Source organism: Drosophila mauritiana, chromosome X, assembly GCF_004382145.1.
Source record: "Drosophila mauritiana strain mau12 chromosome X, ASM438214v1, whole genome shotgun sequence".
In the NCBI taxonomy this organism is placed as follows: Eukaryota; Metazoa; Arthropoda; class Insecta; order Diptera; family Drosophilidae; genus Drosophila; species Drosophila mauritiana.
In genome coordinates, this window is record NC_046672.1 from 9,124,345 (window position 1) to 9,148,095 (window position 23,751).

Consider the following 23,751-nt stretch of genomic DNA (forward strand, 5'->3'; position numbering starts at 1 on the left):
AAAAAACTTAAAATACCTTAATACCTAAGACATAACTTTCTCTGCATTTTCAAATAAAATTTCCGAAGAACTTTGTGGCATGTGCTTTTGTGCAGGTGTAGATCTAAGCATCAAGTCGAGGGTGGGATATAGCCAAGAACAACAACAATGCTGGCAATAACGAAATGGCATAACAACAAGAACAACAACCATTTCTAGCAGCATTCAAATGACACCCACACACACACATTCAAAAGTCAGGGGCGTAGTCATTTCTTCTAGTAAAGTGTGGATGTAATCAAATGAATGGTGCTTGAGTGCATGTAATAAGATCTAAGTATTTAATCTATTTATATAAATATGTGATTTGCTGAATCTTTTGCTTTAGCTACTATTAAATATTTTGACATTACTTCCGTTTTTCTAAACTTTAACCTTTCTCTAACATTTTTCCATCAGAAACACTTGCTTTTTGATATATGGATGCATTTTCCAGGATCCCTTTTCGAGAGAAAGTAAGCCCCTGGCTTGTAGCCATAGTTTGCAGGCGGTGTAAAAAATGGAAAACAGGAAGAGGGCGTCGGTGGGCGGTGGGTGTGTGCTTCCAGGGGGGCGTGGCAATGGCACTCGGCTCAGCTCACCTCGCTGAATTTGCTTTTCCTTCTAGTTTGGCAGCCTCTGCCTCTTGGCCGTTAGCTGTTTTTTATTCGCTTTTTTTGTTGCCTGATACCGACATTTGTTTGTGCTTAGTTTTGCTTTTTCCCTATAGTACTTTTCTTGCCACGGCTGCTTTTTTCTTTTCATTTGCTTTTTTGCACATTGCTTTTTATGGCATGGCCGGCGGATATTATCAACAGCAGCAGAACTGCAAATGCTTTTGTTATTATTGTTATTATTATTATTTATCAGGGCGGCGACGGCGTCAGAAATTTATTTTCATTAACAAGTTGGACAGACGAAAAATAAATAAAATCCAAAGCCATAACAAAAAGTAACTCGAGTCCGGCAGACAAAGGAAAACTGAGCAGAAGAGTAGTAAAAAAATAATAATAATAAATAAACGAGTATAAATCCAGTCATGTGTGGGAAAAAGTTCCAGGAACTCGAGTTTAATTGTCATTAGTTTTCATCAAATTTCTGCTGCTGTGAAGCAGAAATTTATAATTAATCCGTAAGGGAAATGCTAAGCAGATTTGCAGAAATCCCTGAAAGACTTAGAATTAATATGGAATGGAATTAATTATGGAATGCCCGTAATTTCAATTAAAGTGCCAGAATACTTGCGCAAATTTACTAGCAAATGTGATAAGCCAAATATTTAATATTTAATCTTTGCTTACTAATGTGTGCAGCAAAAAATTCCAAATTTCATTATGCAAAATATTTCGTTTAATCTAAGACAGCACATTAAATGTGACTAACTAACTGGCTGGTAATTGCATGAAGTGCAGCCCAAATATGTCAAAGGTAAACACATTATGCCACAAAAGTGATTATAAACATTAAGCCCCCTACATAAATATATACCTACATACATATGCAGTAAATGCGTTTGAACCTCAAGGTTACTGAATATATGTTATATGGTATATATAACATGTTGTGGGCAGCTGCAAAGGTTGAAACACAAAATGTGTACATTTACACAGGAAGAAAAGTGGGGGGGATTGATTGGAATGATTGGTAATCAGGTCTATAAGATTTAAAATCTAGTTAACCTGTTCAAATATATATTTATATTATTTGAAATTCAATGCCACATAATTCGAACTTAAGCGAGATTTCTCCCAGTGCAGTTGCAGTAATGTGAGCCTGTGTGGGCGCTTTTCAGCTGCAGCACACCTGCAATCAAGTTGGTATTTACGTATAATTTATATCGCGTGGTCGCCACAAATTCGATTCAATTAGAAAACGTTCATGGAAAATGCTGAAAAGCCATCAAAACATGCGGGTGTAGCGGGGTGTGGTGAAAATCAAAGGAACCAAGGCCGCTGCTTCAGCATAAAAGTCAAAAAGAGTGGGCGGCATCAACAGCGTGGGCGTGGCTGGCCCAGGTCACGACCTGCGTGCAATCGCACACACACACACACACACACAAGTTTACACACACCCACGTGCGGCAGGTGGAAATGGTTTTTGTTCATGTAACATGATTAGCATAAAATTAAACGATCAACAAAAAACCAAATTGCGATGGGTTTCCACTAAATTGCTTTGGACCACCTGCTGTCGCATAATTTCTCTCGCTCGAATATATTTATTTAAGCAATTAATTAGATATTATTAAGCAAAAAATTGTTTGAAATAACTAATGCATGCAATGTACACACATTTGTATATGTTTCAATAATAAACCACAGATACTTATGATCACTTTCCTAATAAATTTACACCCCCGCCCCTCTAATAGCTCATCACAAGTGTCGCCTAATTGCTAGTGAAAAGAAAAACTTTGTTTATTATAATTAGTGGTCAAATACACACAAAAACCGCCGAAATGAGGGGTGCTTTCCATCAAAAAAAAAAAAAGAGGCGAGGGGCCAAAAAGCCACAAGGAGAAAAGGCAAAAGCAATACCAAATGAATATCTCAAGTGGATTCGAGTGAAAAAATAGAGGCAAACTGGGGGAAAATGGCCCAAATACACTGGCAGACAAAGGAGATCAATTCGTTTATAATATTCTAATAAAAGTAATATTTATAGAATTTTCCAGTTTTATTTTAAGTATGTCATTGTAGTTTACTAAGTTGTTTATTTCATTTAATAAACATCAATTAATTTGTGGCACCAAATTGCTGTTCGCTCAGTGTAAGTGACAGTAATAAGCAATAAGTAAAATGAATGAAGAAAATCAAACACGGGCGACCGCTGGGAAAAGTCGAGGAAAATGTGCGCGCGGCCGAGCTCCACAAGTAAGTAAGTAAACTTGGGGCAAAAAATAGAAATAAATAAATTTAGTCCTTGAAATGCTTTTAACACAAACGAACAACATTTAATTGGGTCGAGTGTGGTGGTGTTGCTTGGTTTTCCTAGCCTAACTTCGCTGACCGAAAGCGGTTACTTTGCCATCTCATCTGTTTTTTTATATTTTCTTTCCTTTGACTGTACATTTTATTAAAATATTCAAATTCTGCGAAAGACTAAACCCAGTTTATCTCTTCGACAGCCGCTTTTTCAACCCCTTTCTTTTTTTTTTCTTTGCATCCACTTCTCTCTTGGTTTTTCGCCACCTGCGAATTTTCTTTTGATCCAAGTTGTCAGAGCAACAAAACGGAAATTTAATTACTTGAAAATTGTGTAATTAAAGTCACTTTCCCTGGGCAAACACCACCCTCGCCAACTCTTTTCTGCGCGCCTTTTTCCCAACCATTTTCCTATAATTATCTAGCTTCTACTTTATCTTTGGCTTTTAACTAAAAAGCAGTTAGGTTGGAGTTTGAAGTTAGTTTCTCCTTGGTGATTACTTTGCCGCGGAAAATGCTTGACTATTTTCTAAGTAGATTTTCTGGGTAATTGGAAAGATTCATGGCGATTAAGGCTGTTTTTTTTTAAGGGATTTCGCACAAATGAAAACTGCTGAATTATTGGAGCAGAATGAATCTACGGTTTACACCACAACGAACTATTGTTTCAACACAAACGTATGCGGCGTTAAAAATGCCAGAAATCTCATTGTTCCATGTGTGAAACGGGCGGATTAGGTGGGTGGCATTGGGGGCGCTGGGCGATATGGGGAGCATTGGGGCTTGAAAACTTAACGACAAAAACAAATGCAAACGCAAACAGAAACAAAAAACAGAAAACAGAAGCAGAAAAAAGCAAAACAGCGAGGAATAATCATCACTCTGAGTGGCAGCGCGGCTTCTAGAATTTCAATGAGGCGGTGGGCTGTGGGTGTTTGTGGGCGTGGCGCTAGCCATGGGCGGATTGCGTGGGTGGCTAAAACTATTGTCCAAGCTGTTGTTGTGACGCATTTGTGTTGCCGTAGTTTTTATCGCCGTTGCTTCCCTTTAATTTCGGCTTTTTGTTGTTGCCATGTAGCAACAGTTTTGGTCTTATTTTTTTTTTTTTTTTCGCTTTCTGCCCTGTCGTGTTTTACTTAATTTTCTTTTTTATTTCCCCGTTTCGGTTTGTTTTGTCAAGCGTAGTTTTTCCGTTTCTTTTTTTTTTGTGTAGGTGATAGTAACAAAGGCAACCTGTGGCATTGGGAGGGAAATCAAAAAAAAAAAAGAAAGAACTATTTATATACATATATAAAAAAGAAGCGAGGGCAAGCGAAAAAACGGGGCATAAAGAATTACATATATATTCCGTAATTGGACTTTTGCCAAACCGACCCGAACCTCCTTATCCGAAATTCCTACACCGCACCCCATATCACAATCAGATGACGTCGCCGGCTAATCAAACAAGCGTTGAAAACTATGGCAGCGGTACACTGCGAAAATAAAGGAACATATTATACTATAAGTTATACTGACTAGAAGTTGCATCAAAAATGCTGATTTCATTGTTTTGCCGGATATACAGTTTATTTAAAACCACTTCATAATTAGTTATTTGTTGTGACTTGAAATATACCAATTATACTCCCGAATACCTCAGCGACCTGCAGTGCATTTCTCTCAGTGTACTGAAGCTGGTCTAGGCTGGTTTTTGAGCCTAGGCGATATTTAATACGCCAGCCGCGTGCCCAAAACTCCAGATAACAACAAAGCACAAAGGCAAGGCATAATTAAATAAACAAATTCCCAAACCAGGCAACCAGGGGCGAGGGGGTGGGGGGGAAGGAGAGGAGAGGGAAGGGGCGGCAAACAAAGTGCAGAACTCAAGTGTCGCCGCAAGAGTCAAGTGAAAATGGAAAAGTGCGGGCTGCGTGGAGCGGGGCTGGCGTCAAGGGGCGTGGCACCTCTCCTGTGACTGCGAATTACTCAGCTGGCTAAAACAAAGAGCCAGTCAGCAGCAGCAGCAGCAGCATAGATAACTGTAACAAAGGAAAGCCGAAAAAGGCAACAACGAGCACAAAGGTGGCGGAAATGTGCACAGAGAGAAAATTATACCATCTAAGCAATTATATTAATATTTAAAATAAATTATAAATATTTAATGTCTGATTGAATCAGTCATGTTTTCAAAAGGCAAAATGACCTTCGAAACCAAAGATATTCCTTATAATTAGTAGAGAAAGGGTTTAAATTTCTCACTGTGTACTTGGAAAAAGGGAAGGACCCAAATAGAAGGCAGGTGACGATAAAGAAGAACCAAATTGTCCTCAGGTGATGTTTGAAAAACGATTTGCATTTGATGAAAAACGAGGAAAATGCCAAGCGCTGCAACTGCAACTGCAATTGACCACAAGAACTCGTCATTAGGAAAAGCTTGAAGCGGGCAAACTAGGGAAAGCCTATGGAAAACTGAGTGCTGCTTAAAGGGGGAAAAACTGTCTGCGGACATTGGGGACGCATTCGGGGGTCTGAAGCAGAAACTGGCTGCTTAATTGCTATTTTGGTTTTGTTTCATGTGCTAATTGTGCACATGCTATGCAAATTTGTTGCTCCCTTGGCCTTCTAGTCGCCTCCAAACAAAAAAAAAAAAAATGAATGATAAAAAAAACCAAAATGTTTATACCATGCGTTTCGCGATTTGCCTGCGAAGTAACTCAATTTTGAACTGATGAATAATTTAGAATGTGCTCAGCAAAAGCCGCAAATTAATTACAAAAGGAGCATATCCTATCAGCTCTCTTTGAAAAGTTTCATTGGCTTCATTAAATATATTTTTGAAATATGAAATACATTCGAAATATTGAACATATGCTAGTTTCTCATCTAATTACCGCGACATATGTATTCCTGGCATAGACGGTAAATCTGCCAGACCCTCGAGCCACGTGCATCATCATCATATTTTTTTTTTCATTCATTTTCCCCTCGGCATTTTGAAAACTGAAATTCTTTTTACGACCAAAATACATGAAAACAATTTGCGCAAAAAAAGCAGCAAAATGCAAAAAGGAGCGAAAAAACCGCACAGAGCAAATTGCAAATTGAGTGCCAAGAGGCGGGAGGTGGGGCGGTAAAATGGCAACTGAGAGATGACTAAGACAAGGAAAATTAGGAAGGGGGGTGGTAAATGGGGCCAGACTGGATAACAACAAAGCTGCTGTCCCACATATAATAATGCATTACGGCCCGTCGTTATAATCCACGAAAATGCGAGCAAAATAAATAAAGTGCCAGCAACGAAACTGCAAACTACTAAGAAACTAATGTGGGTGGGGCCAAAGGTGGGTGGTGGGTGGAAAGCTGAGTGGGGGGGTGGTTTGGTTTTCTATGGTTTTGGGTGGCAGACGAAGGCCGAAGGGTCGTCTTGGATTACGCCGCTCCACGAGGGAGAGGGGGGTGGGGAAAGTGCGCGTGTGTGGCTACAGTAAATACCGCCTAAGGCGCATTCAATATTCATGAACTTCTCGCGAAGCCCTCGCAAACTAACCATATACATATATTTAGTGATATATAGCACCACTTGCAGTTCGCTCTACTTTTGTGACAATGGAAATGGAATTCAGTCGAAAATTAAAGGTATTTGGCTAAGTACTATTAGCTAAATTGAACTAAATTGTTGAATGTAATTAACTTAAAATTATTTTATTACTAATATGTATACGTACGGATAGAAGAAGAAGAGAAATGTGGTCAGAAGCAGCACAATCCAGGCGAAAGTCGCAGGAATGTAGCGCGTTTTCACATCGCATTTGGGCATTTTCCTATTTTCCTATTTGTTGGTTGTTGTTTCAGTTGTTGTTGTTGTTGCTAGTGCAGTCTCTCAGTATTGCTGATTTGTTGTTGTTGCTGTTGGCCAATGTTGTTGCAGTGTCGTTGACCGTTTTTTTCTTCTTGGCAATGAAATGCGTTTTGTTGTTGTTGCTGCTGCTGTCGCTGATGAGTTTGCCGTTTTGTTGCAGTTGCAGTTGTTGTGTTTGATGTTGTTGTTGTTGCTGCTGCCGCTTGATGACGTTTCTTGGCTTGGCTTTCTCTCTATCTATCTATCTCACTCGCTCTCTCTCTCTGTGTGTTTGTTGTTTTATTTCGTATATTTTATATTTTGTTTTAGGATGTTGGGGGAGAGGGGGCTGATTTGGTAGGATGGTCGGATGGTGGGGGCGGGCAAGGGGCAGAGAGAGAGGAGGCGGGAAACAAGCGAGACGGCGAGACGAAGCGGCGACGCGTGAAACGGGATCGACGACTTCGACGGCGGCAGAGGCAGCGACGCCGGCAGCGCGGCTTTCAGATTCGCGGGAAACGGAAAATCGGGAAAAATCGGGGAAAATTCAGCTTCGACTTTTCAAAGTTCTGGCTTTTGAAGCGGCTGCTGTTTTGGGGAAATTGCAGAAATAAATTTGTAAATGAAACGGATTAGGTACACTCAAGAAAAATGTTTCACTTGACTTTCACTTGAAAAAAAATCACAATTTAAATGACACATTACACTCGCATTTCATACATTCGCTATTAATTCGTATTATATTTACTGCTAAATCCCAAATAAGACTGATAAAAACAACTTATTAAAATAAAACTACTGAAGTTTTGAACATTAAATAAAATGTTTAGTGCTGATTAGCATATTGCTTCACATTTAAGTAAAATGTTGAACTGATCAAATGACAACCTAGAATGAAGTAATATCACACTAACATAAATTCCCCTAACTTGAATTTCGAAATGTTCAACTAATTTATATCGCTCGTTCCCCTTGTTTACTTTTGTTTAAATTCCTGCTATTTCAGTTGTTTACTTTATTTTAAATTTCTATAATTTATTCCAATTTGTTTGCGTTCCTCTCTCTCTCTCTCTCTATCTCTTTTTCTCTTTCGGGCGAGGAGCGATTCTTGCCCTGCGTTTGCATTTGTATTAGTATCGGTGTTAGCTTACGCACACATTGCTGATATCAATTATCCAGGGCGAAAATTGAAGAAAAAAAAATAAGATTGCTGGCTTTCTCCGGATTTTCGTAAAACTATTTTCAATTTCGTGTGCGTTTGTCGCTTTGCCTATTTCGTCTTTCCCCACTTTTCTTCGTTCTCTTTTCCACCGCTGCTTCTTCTTCTTTTCTTCCTCGGCCTCCTATCGCCCTCTCGCTCGCTCGCCTGGCTCTTCACATGTACCAGCACACACACATTCACGCACGCACACACATACATTCGCACACGCACGTTGTTGCTGCAACGCTTTTTTTTTTGTTTTTTATTTCGGCGTCGCCTGCAATTTCATCTTAATTATCGCTCTCGCTCGCACGCACTGCACTGTTTCAATTCGCGTAAATAACTTCACTTTTCCCGGCTTTGTGCGACTTTTCATTGCATTCTAATGGGCGGCGAGCGTTCGGTTCGCATTACGAAAAAATAAATAAAAAATAAGCGGAGCGTACGCATAATTTCGTCGGTCGGTGGAAAAACATCGAAAAACCATCGAGCCATCGATGGGACATCGTAGCACCGCGATATCGATAGGTGGTCGATGATTAAGAATCGGCAACTCGATACTCATCGCGCATCGATATTACGCCCATCTCTCTCACGGTGTATGCGAAAATATACTAGATTATACCATATGGCAACATTGGGGTTGCCGGATAATAAAAACCGTTGGACTAAGAGTTCAAAATTACTATTTTCAAAGTTAACGGCTGTGGCTATTCAAATACAAACGGCTAATAATATAGCTCCGCTCAAAAATAAAGCACTTAAGTTACAAATTATACACGAATTGATAAGCTACCGCACTGTAGCACATACTTTTACCCAATGGTCACACTGCAGCCCGTCAATACACGGCAAGCATTCGATAACATCAGTTGAAAATCACGCCTGCTATCGATTGTTTATTTTTGTTGTATTAAAAAATATTTTTGCGAATTGCCAAAAAAACTGAACTATCCACTGGTTAAATAGTCGAGAACAATCAAAATCACGAGACACAACCCCACTTAAAAGCCAGACGACGGAAGTTTCATTGTGAAGCAGCCAGAAGTCGTGGAAAACACTTAGCGGCTTTTCGTGAGACGCCGACTTTGGCTAAGGAGGAAAAGCGAGGAAAGCAAAAAAAGCCGGACCAGGCCCCATCGACCCACAGACATGTCGCGCAGCGTGCGGGCAGAGACACGCAGCCGGGCGAAGGATGACATCAAGCGGGTTATGCAGGCGGTGGACAAGGTGCGCCACTGGGAGAAGAAGTGGGTGACCATCAGCGACACCACCATGAAGATCTACAAATGGGTGCCCATCGCCTCCGCCAGCGAGAAGAAGGCCAAGCTGGAGTCCTCACCGGGATCGGCTGCTGTCCGGAGACCGCCTACCGGCTCGGGCGTCACGCCTGTCGGCGGCAGCAAGAGCGATAAGGAGAACTCTCAGAAGGGCACGCCCACGCCGCCGCAAATCACGCCGAGCTACCAGGGACTTACCGCCGAAGACTCCAACACCTGTAAGGATCTACACTTTTGATAGCTATGTGCTGGTTCTCTTGAAATTAGTAGTTGAGTTTCTAAGTCTTCCAAGAACCTAGATGAACCTAGGGATGTAGTATATGGATTGTAGGACCTTTACGTGGTGCCTTTAGTCTCATAAGTTTGCGGAGCTGCTATCAAAACTGCTGTCTTTGCATTAGCGATATTGTTTACGTTTGGTTTCCTATTCGCAGTTCTTGTGTTCAGCTCAATTTATCACTCCAAAACACATGTTTACTCTGTCTTATTCATGCGATCTCTATCTGTACACAGGTTTCTCCGTCGTGTCCGACAGCCAGGGCGCCGACTTCGTGTCGAGTATGCCCTTCTCTGAGGACTCGAACTCGCAGGGCAGCGATGGACCCGTGAAGCGATTGAAGACGAGCGACTAGCCAGACATTGGCAGGCACAGCGTCTACAGCAGCAGCAGCAACTAACTAAGAGCCCTAGTTAAGTTAGGTTAGCACCGAAAGCACCGGACGACGAGAGAGTATCTGCCTCAGCCCAAGACTTAAGCACTTCCCTTAAACTAGCAGTTTACGGCTGTCAGGCTTTCCCGCCACAAGCCTCATTTATTCATCATCGAAGCGGGGGTAGCTGATGGTCGATAGGTCATAGGTCCATACCATAGCATTAAGATGAATTGTAACAACTTATTTATTAGAAAGACATGCGAATCGATTTGAGTACGAACGTAGAATGGAAATGTAATTTTGTAATAGCTGCTTAAGATACAAAACAGCCAGTCTGAATGTTGTAAACCGTGTAAAGTTTTTTGACTTTCGATTTCTAGACGTTTCTAGACAACAACTAGTATATAAATTAGCGGTACTAACATAAGGCTACCCTTTTTTTGTGCACTATAAAACTGGCTCGAAAACGATTGATGTATTCGTTTATAAGTTGATTTTCCTGGTAAATTTCGCTTGTAAACGCTTTTCTACGCATTCAGTGAATGCAACAGACTTCAAAAGCTTATAGTTTGTTAGCGAATTGATCAAAGCAAGTCAAACCGAAAACGAATATGAACCCGCGATAGATGCACAAAGATTAACCGAAAACGAAAATCCGACCAGTAAACCTCTTTATAGTACACTTACCAACATAAATGTGACATTAACATTTAACTGCCAGCAGGGCGCGAAAAATATTATTTATATGTTCGCTGAAGTTTCACTTGGTGTCTTTTTTTTTTACATTTTTTTATGATTTTTCTTTATTGAATGTTTTAGTTTTCTTCATCTTACAATTTTCCCCCCGTATGTATAATAATAAAAAAAAGTTTTATTCTTTCAACAAATAGTTTTTTTTTTCATTTCATTCGTAGTTTTACTCTTATTATGTTCTGGTTTTCTTTTTCGTTATCCATTATGTAGCTTGACATTAAATATACAATTAACTTCACATATAGCGTTGTATATGGCCCGATTGGCGTATACAGCTTTAGTTTCTCTCATCTTTCACTAAAATTTATGCTAAAAACACGCTTAAATGAAGGGAAGCACAGATTTTGCACAGAGAACGAAAATGAAAAAAAATGCACACACATTTCGACTTTCGAAGAGAAAGATAAATCATAAATCATAATACAATTCATAAATCGATGATATAATTAAAAAATAAAATATTTATATATTTATATATGGTGTGTAAAAAACACGCGCGACAAGTTTCAACTACACACACAAAACGTAATAAAATAGAGAAAAATAGAAAAGCAGATTGGGTTGCGCGAGAACCAAAAAAAAAAAAACGGGAGAAAGGAAAAGCTTCGCTTTTCTTTGTTGCACAGTGTAGGCGGGTGGCGGGGGGAGGGGATTGCACGTATCTTTTCTTTTTGGAATGTATTGCGAATTGGAAATGCGGAAAAGCCCCTGGTATTCTGGATTATAAGCACTTTCCTGTCTGTCCTGTCTGTGTGTGTTTGAATAAATAATTAAATTATAATTATAATTATAATTAATAGATATACATATGTGTGTGTGGGGAATGGGGAATGCTTGTTTTCTATCCTGGATTTAGCACAAAAGTGTTTGCTCTTTCGCTCGATACATTTAGGTTCACACATATATATATACATACATATATAATTTGTTGTTGTATATTTTTTAGCTCGCTTTTTTTTGTTTGTTATTTTTTAGAAAAATATATAGAAATCCTAGCTGGGAATCGTCCCCTAATTGCCTTGTGTATACATATAGATATTTTGTTTTCCGATTTACATACATATATAGTTAATATTGTCATTTAGCTTTCAAAAAAATATACTTCTTGCCTTAATTTTGTTTCGTTTATCGTTTTTGCTTGCTTTTTACAATCTTCCTGTTTTGCGCAAAAGTATCTCGATTAGCAAAAAACATTGGTTTCGCACAAAAATTAAAAAAAAAAAAATAACGAACAGTGGGCTACAAAAATTGGCTTTACAAAAGTTGCTGTGTTGCTCTCTTAGTGTTTTGTGTACATTTATAGTTTTGTTTTTAGTAATTATTTAATAATAATTGCAACAGTTTTTGTTTTTAGTTGGTTTCTCCTGTGGGGGGTTGCATATGTTTATCAATTTTTGGATATGTTTGCTTATTGGCGTCCCCAGTCCCCGAGGACCTGCTCCTCCTCCTCCTGCATCTTCTCCTCCCGATCGCGTTGCTCCTCTCTGTGGGTGGTGTGTGGTTTCTGTTGGGGTCACGGCTAGACCTTGGTGGTGACCTTGCCAGCGGTGGCTACCTGCCAGGATTTGTGATGTTTACTACTAGAGCGTCCCTGTCCCTGCTGCTGATGTTGCTGATGCTGATGCTGCTGTTGCGCCGGCAGATGCTGCTGCTGATGTTGTTGATGTTGCTGCTTCTGATGCTGCTCCCTCCTCTGCTTGACCAGTATGTGTTATGTCTGCAGCGGATAGCTGTTCTCGGGATGTTGCTGCTGCTGCTGATGCTGCCGGCGCTGCTGGCGGCAACTGGCCATCGCAACTGCCGCCGCAACGACAGCCGATTGACGGGCTTGATATCAGCACTCGGACTTGTCCTCCTCCACCAGGAACTGCGTGTCTTTGCCGGTATCCGCCGAAGGATCCAGCTCCCTGGTGCGCAGCTGCAGCTGCGGCGACGCCTTGTGCGTAATGCTGCTGGGCGCGATGATCGCCGAGGCGGGCTCCGTGAAGGAACCGCCTGCATGGTGGCCCATGGACTTGCCCTTGGCCGACGGCTCGCCGGGCACATCATAGATGCCTATGGAAGAACGAAAGCGATATACCGATTATCTACTATCCATGGTATAACTCCATTAAGCTAGAACTCACCCGAACCATTGCCCATGCCCGGATCGGCGGTGGTGCCCGATTGGACTGCATCGTACATGGGATTGGCAAAGTCGCGCGCCTTGTTCGCGTTCACCGTCTGCAGGTTGTAGCCCTCGATGGGCGCCACATCGCCAGCTCCCGGCGCAGATGCCCCTGGGAAGCCGCTCTCGTTGAACTCCACATTCGAACCGTGACGGAAGGTCACGCTCTGCGACGAAGTCATCGCTGGCATGCGAGCCAGTTTGCCACTGAAAGCATTCGAATGAAAAAAGTTGGTAATTAGTATATAAGACGCGGATATCCAAGTGATCCTTAGGTGGTACTTACAATGGTCGCTTGCGGATGACGTACCAGGCGCCGGCGGCGGCCATCATCACCAGCAGGATAACCATGATGGGCACCACGACGGCTGTGACATTGGCGCCACCATGGCCAAAGGCTCCCGTGGTGCTCGTCTCGCAGTGCTCGCCACGGAATTCAGAGAGGCACTCGCACACCAGTTCACCCTGGGCGTCCTCCTTGCAGAGTCCACCATTCTGGCAGGGGCAGATTCGCGGAGCCGGGCGCGGATGCTCGGCGGCAGCATTGCAGATGACCTCGGCGGTGCTGCGGTGCGAGGGCGGCGGTCCAGAGGCGTCTGGACAGGCACAACGATGGCCGCCCGGCACCAGCAGGCACAGGTGGGAGCAGGTGGAGTTGTCGCACGGATTGGGCAGCGAGGTGTTGTACCGCTTGTCGTGGTACACCTTCAGGCCGGACGGATTGACGAGATTGCGATGCAGCACCACCTGCACTCCGCGCCCGAACTTATCCTGGCGCACCAGCTCACCCGTATCCCGGGTCATCCAGAACATGTTCGACTCGAAGAGATCCAGGGACACCGGATGCCTCAGTTGATCGCCCCGCACAATGGCCTTTCGCCGCGAGCCGTCGGCTCTCATCGATTCGATGGCATTCAGCTTGGTGTCCACCCAGTATATGATGTGATCCTGCGAGTAGTCGATGGTCAGGCCGGCGGGATGTCGTATCAGCTCGGTGATCAGTGGGCGGCGCTTAGAGCCATCCATCCAGGATACCTCGATCTTGGGAGCTGATCCCGCATCCGACCAGTATATTCTGCCCAGCTGCGGATTCACAGCAATCGAGGTGGGTACTTCGAGTCCAGCATTCACGATCGAACGACGATAGCGACCATCGGTCTTGGCCACCATGACACGTCCACGCGGCTTGGAGCCCGTCCTGTCCATTTCGGTCCAGTAGAGATTCGAGGCCAGCCAGTCCACAGCCACAGCAGTGGGCTTCGAGCCGCCCTTCATGTTCAGGTCCTGGGCGAATCCTATCTTGGCCCTGCCATCGATGGCATTGACCATGTAGGATCGCTTGATGGTCTTGTCATAGCTATCCGCCCAGAAGACGATTTGTTGCTGCGCATCGTAGTCCAGTGCCTCGATCCTCTTCTCCGCCGCTATCACATCGAACTCCTCGCGCTTCTGCAGATCCAGACCTCTGATCTCCTGACCATTGGCAAACACTAGGATGACATCCTCCTTTTCGGCTCGGCATACGCCACTGGCGCCGTCCGTCAGATGGAATCCTTCGCGACAACTGCACGAGTAGGTGCCATTCAGATTGTGGCATTGGTGGGAGCACGTGTGCTGTCGCGTCAGGCATTCGTCTACGTCGGAGCACTTCTTCTTGTTGTCGGCGGCTATGATGTAGCCCGGATAGCAGGTGCAGATGTATCCACCATCCGTGAGATTGTGGCAATGGTGCTGGCATCCACCGCGATTCGCTTCGGAGCAACTGCTCGTGTGGTGGCATCCCAACTCATCACTAGCATCCCCACAATCGTCGGAGAAATCACACACCTGGGACCGCTCGATGCAGTGCTTGTTGGCACACTGGTACTGGGTGTACAGATCGCAGGGCTTCTGTTTGCTGGCACATAGGGTCATGTTGTTCTCATCGCTGCCATCGCCGCAGTTGTCCACGCCATCGCAGATCTGATAGCGGGCCACGCAGCGGTGATTGGAGCATTGGAATCGCCGCAGCGTGTCGCAGTTGAAGTCACTGCAAACGCTGGGATCCTCGTCACTGCCATCGCCGCAATCATCGGTGCCGTCGCACAAATCGGACAGCGAGACGCACAGGTTGTTGTTGCACTGGAAACGCGATTCCGGACAATAGCGTCCGCCGGGGAATCTGGGCGGACAGCCCACCTCATCGGACATGTCGCGGCAGTCGCGATCGCCATCGCACCGGAAGTAGGAGGCAATACAGTGACCGGAAGCGCATTGGAAGGTGCCATTCTTGCACTGGTATCCCTCGCAGTGCATCTCGTCCGAGTTGTCGCCACAGTCGTCCTCGTGGTCACACTGCCAGCGGGATGATATGCACTTGCCATTGCCGCAGCGGAACTCCGATTCGGAGCACTCCCGGTAGCGGCCCTTGCACACCGCTTCATTCTCGTCACTGGCATCGCCACAATCGTCCGCAAAATCGCACATCCATTGCCTGGAAATATGTTTAAATTAGAATCTGGAATCCGGCTCGAAGGGCCATTTCGAATACTCACTTGGGTATGCATCGGTTGTTGCCGCACTTGAAGTCCGTTTCCGGATTGCACTTGGGACAGTTCTCGGGCAGCTCATCGCTGTTGTCGCGACAATCGTCCTTGCCATCGCAGAACAGCCACTTCGGAATGCAGCGGTAGTTGGACTGACCCGGACACCTCTGCCAGCCGGTAGTGCAGTTCCTTTGGCGGCACATATACGCCGGCTCATCGGAGTCGTCGCCACAATCGTTGTCGAAATCGCACATCCACAATTGCGGAATGCAGCGGCCATTCTTGCAGGAGAACTCGGTTTTCGGGTCACAGGTGCGCTTGACTGAAATTGCGGATATACCAGGATAAAATTAGCACCTAGATATTCTTTGCTCTATTGAGAAATTAATTAAACATTTGATACGTACAGCAGACGGCTGGATCCTCATCGCTGCCATCCTTGCAGTCGGCATCTCCATCGCAGCGCCAGCTATCGAGGATGCATCTGCCGCTGGACTTGCACTTGAAATCGGACAGTGGACAGGGTAGATCGCAGTTTTGTTCATCGCTGCGATCGCCACAGTCATCCACTCCATCGCAAATGGTCGCCGATGGTGTGCAGTTGGTGTTCTTGCACTGGAACGTTCCAGCACGGCAGTGTCGAGGAGCACAGGTCGCGGGCTCATCGGAGCCATCCTTGCAGTCCTTCTCGCCGTCGCACTTCCAGAACCATGGGATGCACTTCTCATCCCGTCCGCCACACAAGTGCTGTCCGGCCGTACAGTTGGCCACGCAGGTCTTCATGTCCCTGGCCAAATAGAATTGATTGGGACACGCACACTTGAAGATCGGTGCACCCTCCTCGATGTATCCCTCGATGTTCAGGTAGGTGGATTCCGGCGGCGGAGCAATCAGGCAGAGATGTGAGCAACCGCCATTGTTCGTGCCACAAGGATTGGTGTAGGGCAACTGTCTCAGAGGATGATTGATGTGCAGGTCATAGGGTCGATGGGTGGTATTCCTCAGCACCGTATAGTTGGCACCATGGAACTTGTTGGCCCTCACGATCGCCTTCAGATTCCAGTCACTCCAGTAGATGTAGTCGTCGAAGAGACTCAGTGCGAACACATGAGGCACCTTGCTTCCTGAGAGCACCGTATGACGATGTCTGCCCTCCAGATCAGCATATGCTATGTAGTCCAAGTGAGCATCAGCCCAGTAAATTCGATCTGTGAAGTAATCAATGGACAGGGCATTCGGCCAGGCGATGCCATCGTTCCAGTTCAGAATTCTCGAGAAGTTCGAACCATCCATGCCCATTTTGGCAATGTAGGCTTGCAGATGCCAGGAGGTGAAGTACAGGTAACCGATTCCAGGATGCACGACAATGGCACGCGGATCGACGACGCCACTCCTCAGTGTCTTGCGCTTGGTGCCGTCCAATTCGGAGACATCCAGGTTCTTGGAGTGCCTGTCCAGCCAGTACAGTTTGCGACCCACCCAATCAATGGCGATGCCCTCCAGGCCATGGGAATCGTGCCTGATGACAGCCTCCCTCTCCGGCGGCATCTCGTCATCGGCCTCTCCATACTTCGCCCTGAAGATCGTCTTGGCCGTGACATCGCAGAAGTACATGTACTCCTCGCGTATATCGAAGTCGAGAGCCACCACATTCATCAGATCCTGGTGCATAAGATTGTATTGGTGTCCATCCACCGACATGTTGCGCACGTAGTACTTGTTGGTGAAGATCAGCCACGGTGGGATGTTGTCCTTTCGCTTGCACGTGTGCTCATCGTTCTGCCTTTCGTAGTAGGTCTCGTCGCACTTGCAGTAGAATCCACCCGGGGTATTGGAACAGTGCTGGGAACAAGCGCCCGGCTGCTCCAGGCACTCATCCACATCCGCACAGGCTTTGCCATCGGCGAGCAGTCTATGAAATAAATTAGGTATGAGGTATATATTTTTTAAAATCCAATCAAGAGGAGATCTTACTTGTAGCCCTCATTGCAGTCGCAGTAGTAACCTGTCAGCGTGTCCACGCACTTGTGGCCACACTGATTGATCTCCACCTTGGCACACTCGTCCACGTTGCAGTGGGCAGGTTCGTCGGACTCGTCGGCACAATCCGGATACTTGTTGCACACCAGATTGTAGTCGATGCACTGGCCATTCGTACAGGCGAACTGACCTTGTGGACACGTGATGTTCTCCTTGGCACAGCCCACCTCATCCGAGTGATCACCGCAGTCGTCCTCGCCATCGCACCGGGACTGATTCCGGATGCACTTGAAGTTCTGGCAGGTGAACTCTTGGGCCGAACAGGTCTTGTACTTGGAGTTACAGAATTTGCCCTCATCGGTGCCATCGCCGCAATCGTTGTCATGGTCGCAGATCCATCCCTTCAAAATGATATTTGTTAATGTTTACGTTGGGATATATGTAGGTTCTTTAAGCTCACCTTATTGATGCAACGTCCATTGCCACAGGTGAACATGTCCTCGCCACAGGGCTGCTGGGTGGCACAGTTGTGCAGAGTGGTATTCTCATCGGCTCCGTCAACGCAATCCGGATCACCATCGCAGATCCATTTCTTGGGGATGCACTGGGCACGCTGCCAGGACTTGTTCTCCACACAAGTGAACTCCGTCTCCTCATCACACTTACGGTCATCTAAGAAAGCAGGTTGATAAATAAGATGGGTGTTCTATAAGGGACTCAACCAAGATACTTACTGCACTGGTGCCGGTTATCCTCATCACTGTTGTCCAGACAATCGTTGTCGCCATCGCAGATGTAGATCCTTGGTATGCAGTTGCCATTGTCGCAGGTGAATAGATCCCCAAAGCAGGTGCGTCCTTCCGATTTGCAGTAATCTGGTGGTTCATCGGCTCCATCGCCACAGTCATCATCACCATCACAGTACCAGGTGGCTGGAATGCAGCGGTGGTTGGGACAGCGGAAACTGTTGGTTGGACAGGTGCGTTGGCCACAATGCAGGGGATCCTCGTCGGAGTTGTCACCACAATCGTTGTCGCCATCGCACAGCCAATAGGGTTCCACGCAGATGTTGGTCTTCTCGCACTTCAGGTGATTCGCCGGACAAGTGGTGTTCATGGGACACCGTTCGTGCGTTTCATCCGATGTGGCATTATCCTTGCAGTCATTCACACCATTGCACACCTGAGCCTGTGGAATACACCGTCCATTGGCGCAAGTGAACTCGCCATCCACACAAGGTGGATAGATGCAGCCCAGCTCATCGGAACCATCCTTGCAGTCGTTCTCGTGATCACACTTCCAGGACTTGAAGATGCAGCGTCCGTTGTTGCAGCGGAACTCGTTGGGTGAGCAGGAGTGATAGGCACAGTAGTTGGGATCCTCGTCGGAGTTATCGCCACAGTCGTCGTCGCCATCGCAGGACCACATCCTCGAGATGCATCTGCCGTTCTTGCAGTAGAACTTGCTGGCCTCGCAAGTGTTGTTTCGCGGGGCACACATCCTTCCCTCGTTCACCACCTTGGTGCTATCGTCGCACTTGCACTCGGCCTTGCCGTTCGGGGCAGGATGACAGCTCTGGGCACAGCCGCCGTTGTTGATCCTGCACGGATTCACATTGCACTTCTGGCGATCGGAGCTGTAGATGCGAATGTCTCGCGGAGAATCCTCCAGTCGCTTCACCATCTCCACCATGTTGGCGCCAGTGTGCTTCTCAGCCCTATAGACACCTCTCAACTGAAGATCCGTCCAGTAGATGTAGTTCCTGAACACGGTTATGGCGAAGGGATAGATGGTGGCTGCCACCAGGAGCTCTCTGTTCTGACCGTCCAGATCGGATCTCTCGATCTTCTCTCTAACCGCATCCGTCCAGTATAGGCGTCTCTCATCATAATCGATAGCCAAGCCACTGGGCTGCGAGAGATCCTTGTCCACAATGGCTCTCTTCAGAGATCCCGCCATGGTGGTGCGGAAAATCTTGCCGGAGGTACCGAACCTGCCCCAATCCGTGAAGAATAGCGTGCCGTTGCAAGGATCGAGGACAATTGCTCGTGGTCTTTCCACGCGGGCAATCATCACCAGTTCGCTTCCATCCAGATTCATGGCGTAGATCGAGTTGTTGGAGCTATCAGTCCAGTAGATTTTCTGCTGGGTCCAATCGTAGGCAATGCCCTCGGGATTAATGCCCTTGTTCAGAACCACAGTGATGTCATCGTGCCCTGGCTTATTCGCCTTGGTGTACGCAATCTTGGCCCACGGACGGATTTGGGTGTACAGCATACGGTTGTGGGCAAAGTCAAAGTCCAGACCCACGACATTCGTGAGATTTGTCAGTGGAGTGAAGGGCACTTCCGTGGAATGGGGATCGAGATTGACAGCTCGAATCTCAGTTCTTGTGGCGAAGACTAGGTACTCGTTGACCACCTCACACTTTCTTTCATCGGCACTCAGTTTTCCAGTGGCACATTCGCAACGGAAGTTCCTGCCGGAGTTACCGGAGGCCCCGCCATCTGGTGGAAAACTGAAGCACAACTGATCACAGCCACCGTTTCCTAAATGAGCACAGGGATTGGTATCGTCCTGCGGCTGATTGTTGATGTTGTATATGGCGATGTCCCTAAGCTTTTCCAGATTCGTCCTCACGCTGGTGGCAGTTTCATTGGCACTATGCTTGGAGGCCTTGAACACGGTCATCAGGTTCCTATCCACCCAGTAGACATCGTTCAGATAGACAGCAATGCCCATGGGGTTGGGCAGATCTCTGCGGATTACCTTGCGATTGGCGCCATTATAGGAGATCTTCTGAATGGTGTCCAGTTTCGAGTCCACCCAGTAGATGTCATGGGTCTGCATATCAATGGTGAGATCGCGAGGCAACGAAATGCCGGATGTCACCAGTGGTGTCCACTTGCTGCCGTCCAATAGGGCTTTTCCAATCCTAGGATGCTGGCCGTAGTCGATCCAATAGAGCAGCCTCTTGATGGGATTCACGGCCAGTTCGCGTGGTGCATCTGTGGTTGTCTTCACCAACACCTTCCTATTGCTACCATCCAGCCAGCAAACCTCCACATAATTCTCATGGGGATAGACGTTGGTGAAGTACATATTGCCGGCCACCCAATCGATGGTCAAACCCCTAATGCCATTACTGCCGATGCCATCCTTGACCACATGCTGCAGATCGGTGCCATTGGGTCGCGACCTGAATATGCCATTCCAGTAACCACGATTGTACTCCGCCCAGTAGATCCATTGCTCGCGGTACATCACATCCACATGGAGAATGTGGTGACCAGGTCCGCTTATCGGAACCATCGCCTCGGAGCTATCGCTCAAGCTATAGCCCCTGATCATGTCCAGTTGGGAGACCACGGCAAAGATCTTATAGGCCACGCAGTTGATCTCGTTTTCCTTTCTGTATCCAATGCCGCAGGCACAGGTTCTGGTTGCACCAGGTCCGGGAATGCAAAGGTGCTTGCAGCCACCGTTGTTCGTCTGGCAGGGATGTTGCATCAGGGCGCGCTTCTTGTAGATCATCATGGACCGCAGATCGGACTCGTTGTCGACAATGGTCTTGGGATTATCACCGTGCGGCAGATCAATCCTTACAATACGCTCGTACAACGGATCCAGGTAGTAAAGCCTGTGGTCTAGGATGCCCAAGCTCCTGGGCTTGGCCATCGGATGCGAGTCCTTCATCAAGATCAGTGTGTGATCGTCACCATTGTAGTCCATGACACCGATCACCGCGGGATTGCTGGCACTGTAGTACACCATTTTCTTCTCCGTGTCCACGGCCAACGATTCGGGATGGGAAACATCCTGGAAGACCACAATGGGGTTCTGTCCATTCATGTCAACTCTGCCAATTTTAATGGGCACTTCCAGAACTCCTTCGTCGATCCAGAAGAGCTTGCCGTCGGTGGGATCTAGTGCAATTTGCTTGGGCCGTGAAACGGAGTTGGGATAGCCATCGTTGGCCAGGATTATGGTGCGATACTTTTGCTTGCCATCCACTCGCACAGCTTCAATGTTGCTGGCTACCCGGTTGCCAATGTAAAGATTTCTGCCCAGCCAATCGAATGCAATGGTGTAGGGGGCACCCACAATTCCATTTTCGATGCCCAGGAAAAGTGTCTTATTGCCACCTCCATATGGTGTCGTATAGATGGTGCAGTTCTCATCATCATCCTCTCTGCCCTGCACCCAGTAGAGCGTCTCTCCTTTGCGATCAAAGTCCAAGCCCGTGCTGCTTTCGATTCCAATAACTGGGGCCAGAGCTCCGGCTCTCGCATCGCCACCATTCAAAGGAAGATCCACAATTTGTGTACCTTTGACGACCATGAGGAAGGGATTCTCCTCCTCGATGCAACGACCTTCGCTCAGGAGCTTGAAGCCCGGCTTGCATTTACAGGAGTAACCCTCCGGGGCACTGGGGCTCAGCAGACACAAGTGCTGGCAGCGTGATCCGGCGCAGGGATTCGGAGTCATGGGCTGCAGGGAAGCGTGATGGACGTGGATGGACAAGGGTTGACTTATCAGGTGGGACACGACAGTCTGATTCTTGCCACGGAACTTGTTGGCGGACAACACACGATTCAATTGCCTGTCGGTCCAGTAGAGCGTATCCTCGAACAAGGACAACGAGTGAGGATGCAGCAGATAGTGGCTGCTGGCCAGGACTTGCTGTCTTCCGGTGCCGTTGTAGTAGCAGAAATCAATAAAGTCCAGCTTGGAGTCGGCAAAGTAGACCCTCTTGGTTGCTATATCCAAAGTCAAGCCATTGGGCCAGTAGATCTTGGTGTTGATGATCGTCTTTCTCATAGTTCCATCCATGCCAATCCTCTCCACTCTTGGGTTCTCTCCCCAGTCGGTCCAGAAGATCCATCTTGCTCCGGGACTGGGATCGATGCACATGCCTCTCGGTTGGGTGATGTTTTCCCTGACCAAAACCAGACGATTGGAACCGTTCTCCGCGGACACTTCGATGGTGTTCAGTTTGCTGTCCAGCCAGTAGAGATTCTGGGCAATCCAATCATAGGCCAGGCCCTCGACCAAGTCCAGGCCCGTGTTGATGATTTCCTGTGGCTCCATACCGCGATCTAATCGGGAGATCTTCTTCAGTTTCATGTCGCTCCAGAAGATAGTGCCTGTGTGCATATTGGAAGCAGTGGCCACCACATTTTCCACTATGATGGGCACCCTCTCGAGTCCCTGTTCCTTGAGATCCGCCACAAGAATGGAGTGCCGATTTGAGATGATCAGGAAGGCGGCGGTGTGGTTTACTGCCTTGCAAGTGTGCTTATTTGGCTCGAGAACATAGCCATCTGTGCAGGAGCAGAAGTAGGAGCCCTTGGTGTTGGTACATTGCTGGGAGCAGAGACCCGGTGGATCGCACTCGTTGCTATCTACGCAGGTGAAGCCATCTTCGCCGATCTCCGATCCAGGGGGACACACGCACAACGCTCCGTTGGGGGTCTTCTGACAGAAGCTGGAGCACTGACCCGCCTGATGTTCGCACTCGGCCAAATCGCAGCCCTCACCCTCATCCGAACCATTGGGACAGTCGGGGGTATCATCACAGACAGATGTGATGTTCACGCATCTCTCGGAAACTCCAGGACATTGCCACTGACCATGGGGACACTTGAACGGGGGTGGGACACATGCGTGCTCAGCTCCCTCATCCGAATTATCACCGCAATCGTCCTTGCCATCGCAAATGTACGCCTTGAACACACAGTTCGTGTTGTTGCACTTGAAGAAGTTCTGGGCACAGGTGATCTGACCACAATCCTGCTCATCCGAATGATCCGAGCAATCGTTGGAGCCATCACAGTGCCAGGCGATCGGAATACAGAAGCCAGTGGACTTGCAGCGGAAGTGCTTCTCCAGGTTACACTGATTCGGTCCCATGGAAGGACAGCCCACCTCATCGGAGCCATCATTACAGTCCGGTATGCCATCACATTTGTAGGACTCCTCCACACATTGCCTCAGATCCGCGCACTTGAATTGATTTGCCAGGCAGGATATCGGTGGACAATCCTTCTCGTCCTGCTTGTCAAAGCAATCATCGTCGCCGTCGCAAACCCAACTCTGGGGAATACAGTGACCCGTTCTCGGGCACGTGAACTGGAAGTAGGCGCAGGTCTTTTCGGCACAGAAGTCACCCTCATCACTGCTGTCCCCACAGTCGTTCTCGCTATCGCACTTCCACATATTGGGAATGCAGCGTCCATTGGCACAGGCAAACTGGGAGGTTCCACAGGTCACATTGCCGCACTCCTGCTCATCGGAGTTGTCGCCGCAGTCGTTCTCCTGGTCACAGCGGAAGTTCTGCGGAATACAGCGACCCGATCGGCACTGGAACTCGTTGGATCCGCAAGTGGGCTCTTTAAATGAAGAGAAAAGAGAAGAAAGAGAAACAGGG

The 23,751-nt window shown here is 47.0% G+C and overlaps 3 protein-coding genes across 11 annotated transcripts in view; 1 reads left to right on the forward strand and 2 right to left on the reverse strand.

The window, feature by feature from the left end:
• The window catches only part of LOC117146864 (palmitoyltransferase app-like), a 31,469-nt gene extending 22,975 nt beyond the window's left edge, over positions 1 to 8,494 (reverse strand). For 5 of the 6 annotated variants that reach the window (XM_033313451.1, XM_033313449.1, XM_033313448.1 and 2 more), the window contains exons 1-2: positions 8,410 to 8,494; positions 6,650 to 7,350 (exon numbers count right to left, since the gene is read on the reverse strand). In XM_033313451.1, the coding sequence (XP_033169342.1) occupies positions 6,650 to 6,741 (92 nt within the window). In that variant the 5' untranslated portion in view covers positions 6,742 to 7,350; positions 8,410 to 8,494. The remainder of the gene's footprint in view (positions 1 to 6,649; positions 7,351 to 8,409) is intronic. The other variant, XM_033313450.1, reaches the window with a different exon arrangement.
• Positions 8,495 to 8,822: 328 nt separating this feature from the next.
• On the forward strand, positions 8,823 to 10,779 carry LOC117146871 (B-cell CLL/lymphoma 7 protein family member A). Its single transcript, XM_033313461.1, has 2 exons — positions 8,823 to 9,461; positions 9,757 to 10,779. The coding sequence occupies exons 1-2, from the start codon at positions 9,116 to 9,118 to the stop codon at positions 9,873 to 9,875; spliced, it is 465 nt and encodes a 154-aa protein (XP_033169352.1). The 5' UTR covers positions 8,823 to 9,115; the 3' UTR covers positions 9,876 to 10,779.
• A 24-nt stretch (positions 10,780 to 10,803) lies between these two features.
• LOC117146862 (low-density lipoprotein receptor-related protein 2) overlaps positions 10,804 to 23,751 on the reverse strand; it is a 139,789-nt gene continuing 126,841 nt past the window's right edge. For all 4 annotated transcript variants that reach the window (XM_033313444.1, XM_033313442.1, XM_033313443.1 and 1 more), the window contains exons 8-15: positions 18,056 to 23,713; positions 17,782 to 17,993; positions 17,316 to 17,722; positions 15,749 to 17,253; positions 15,351 to 15,663; positions 13,103 to 15,289; positions 12,776 to 13,023; positions 10,804 to 12,704 (exon numbers count right to left, since the gene is read on the reverse strand). In XM_033313444.1, coding sequence (XP_033169335.1) covers positions 12,484 to 12,704; positions 12,776 to 13,023; positions 13,103 to 15,289; positions 15,351 to 15,663; positions 15,749 to 17,253; positions 17,316 to 17,722; positions 17,782 to 17,993; positions 18,056 to 23,713 — 10,751 coding nt within the window. In that variant the 3' untranslated portion in view covers positions 10,804 to 12,483. The remainder of the gene's footprint in view (positions 12,705 to 12,775; positions 13,024 to 13,102; positions 15,290 to 15,350; positions 15,664 to 15,748; positions 17,254 to 17,315; positions 17,723 to 17,781; positions 17,994 to 18,055; positions 23,714 to 23,751) is intronic.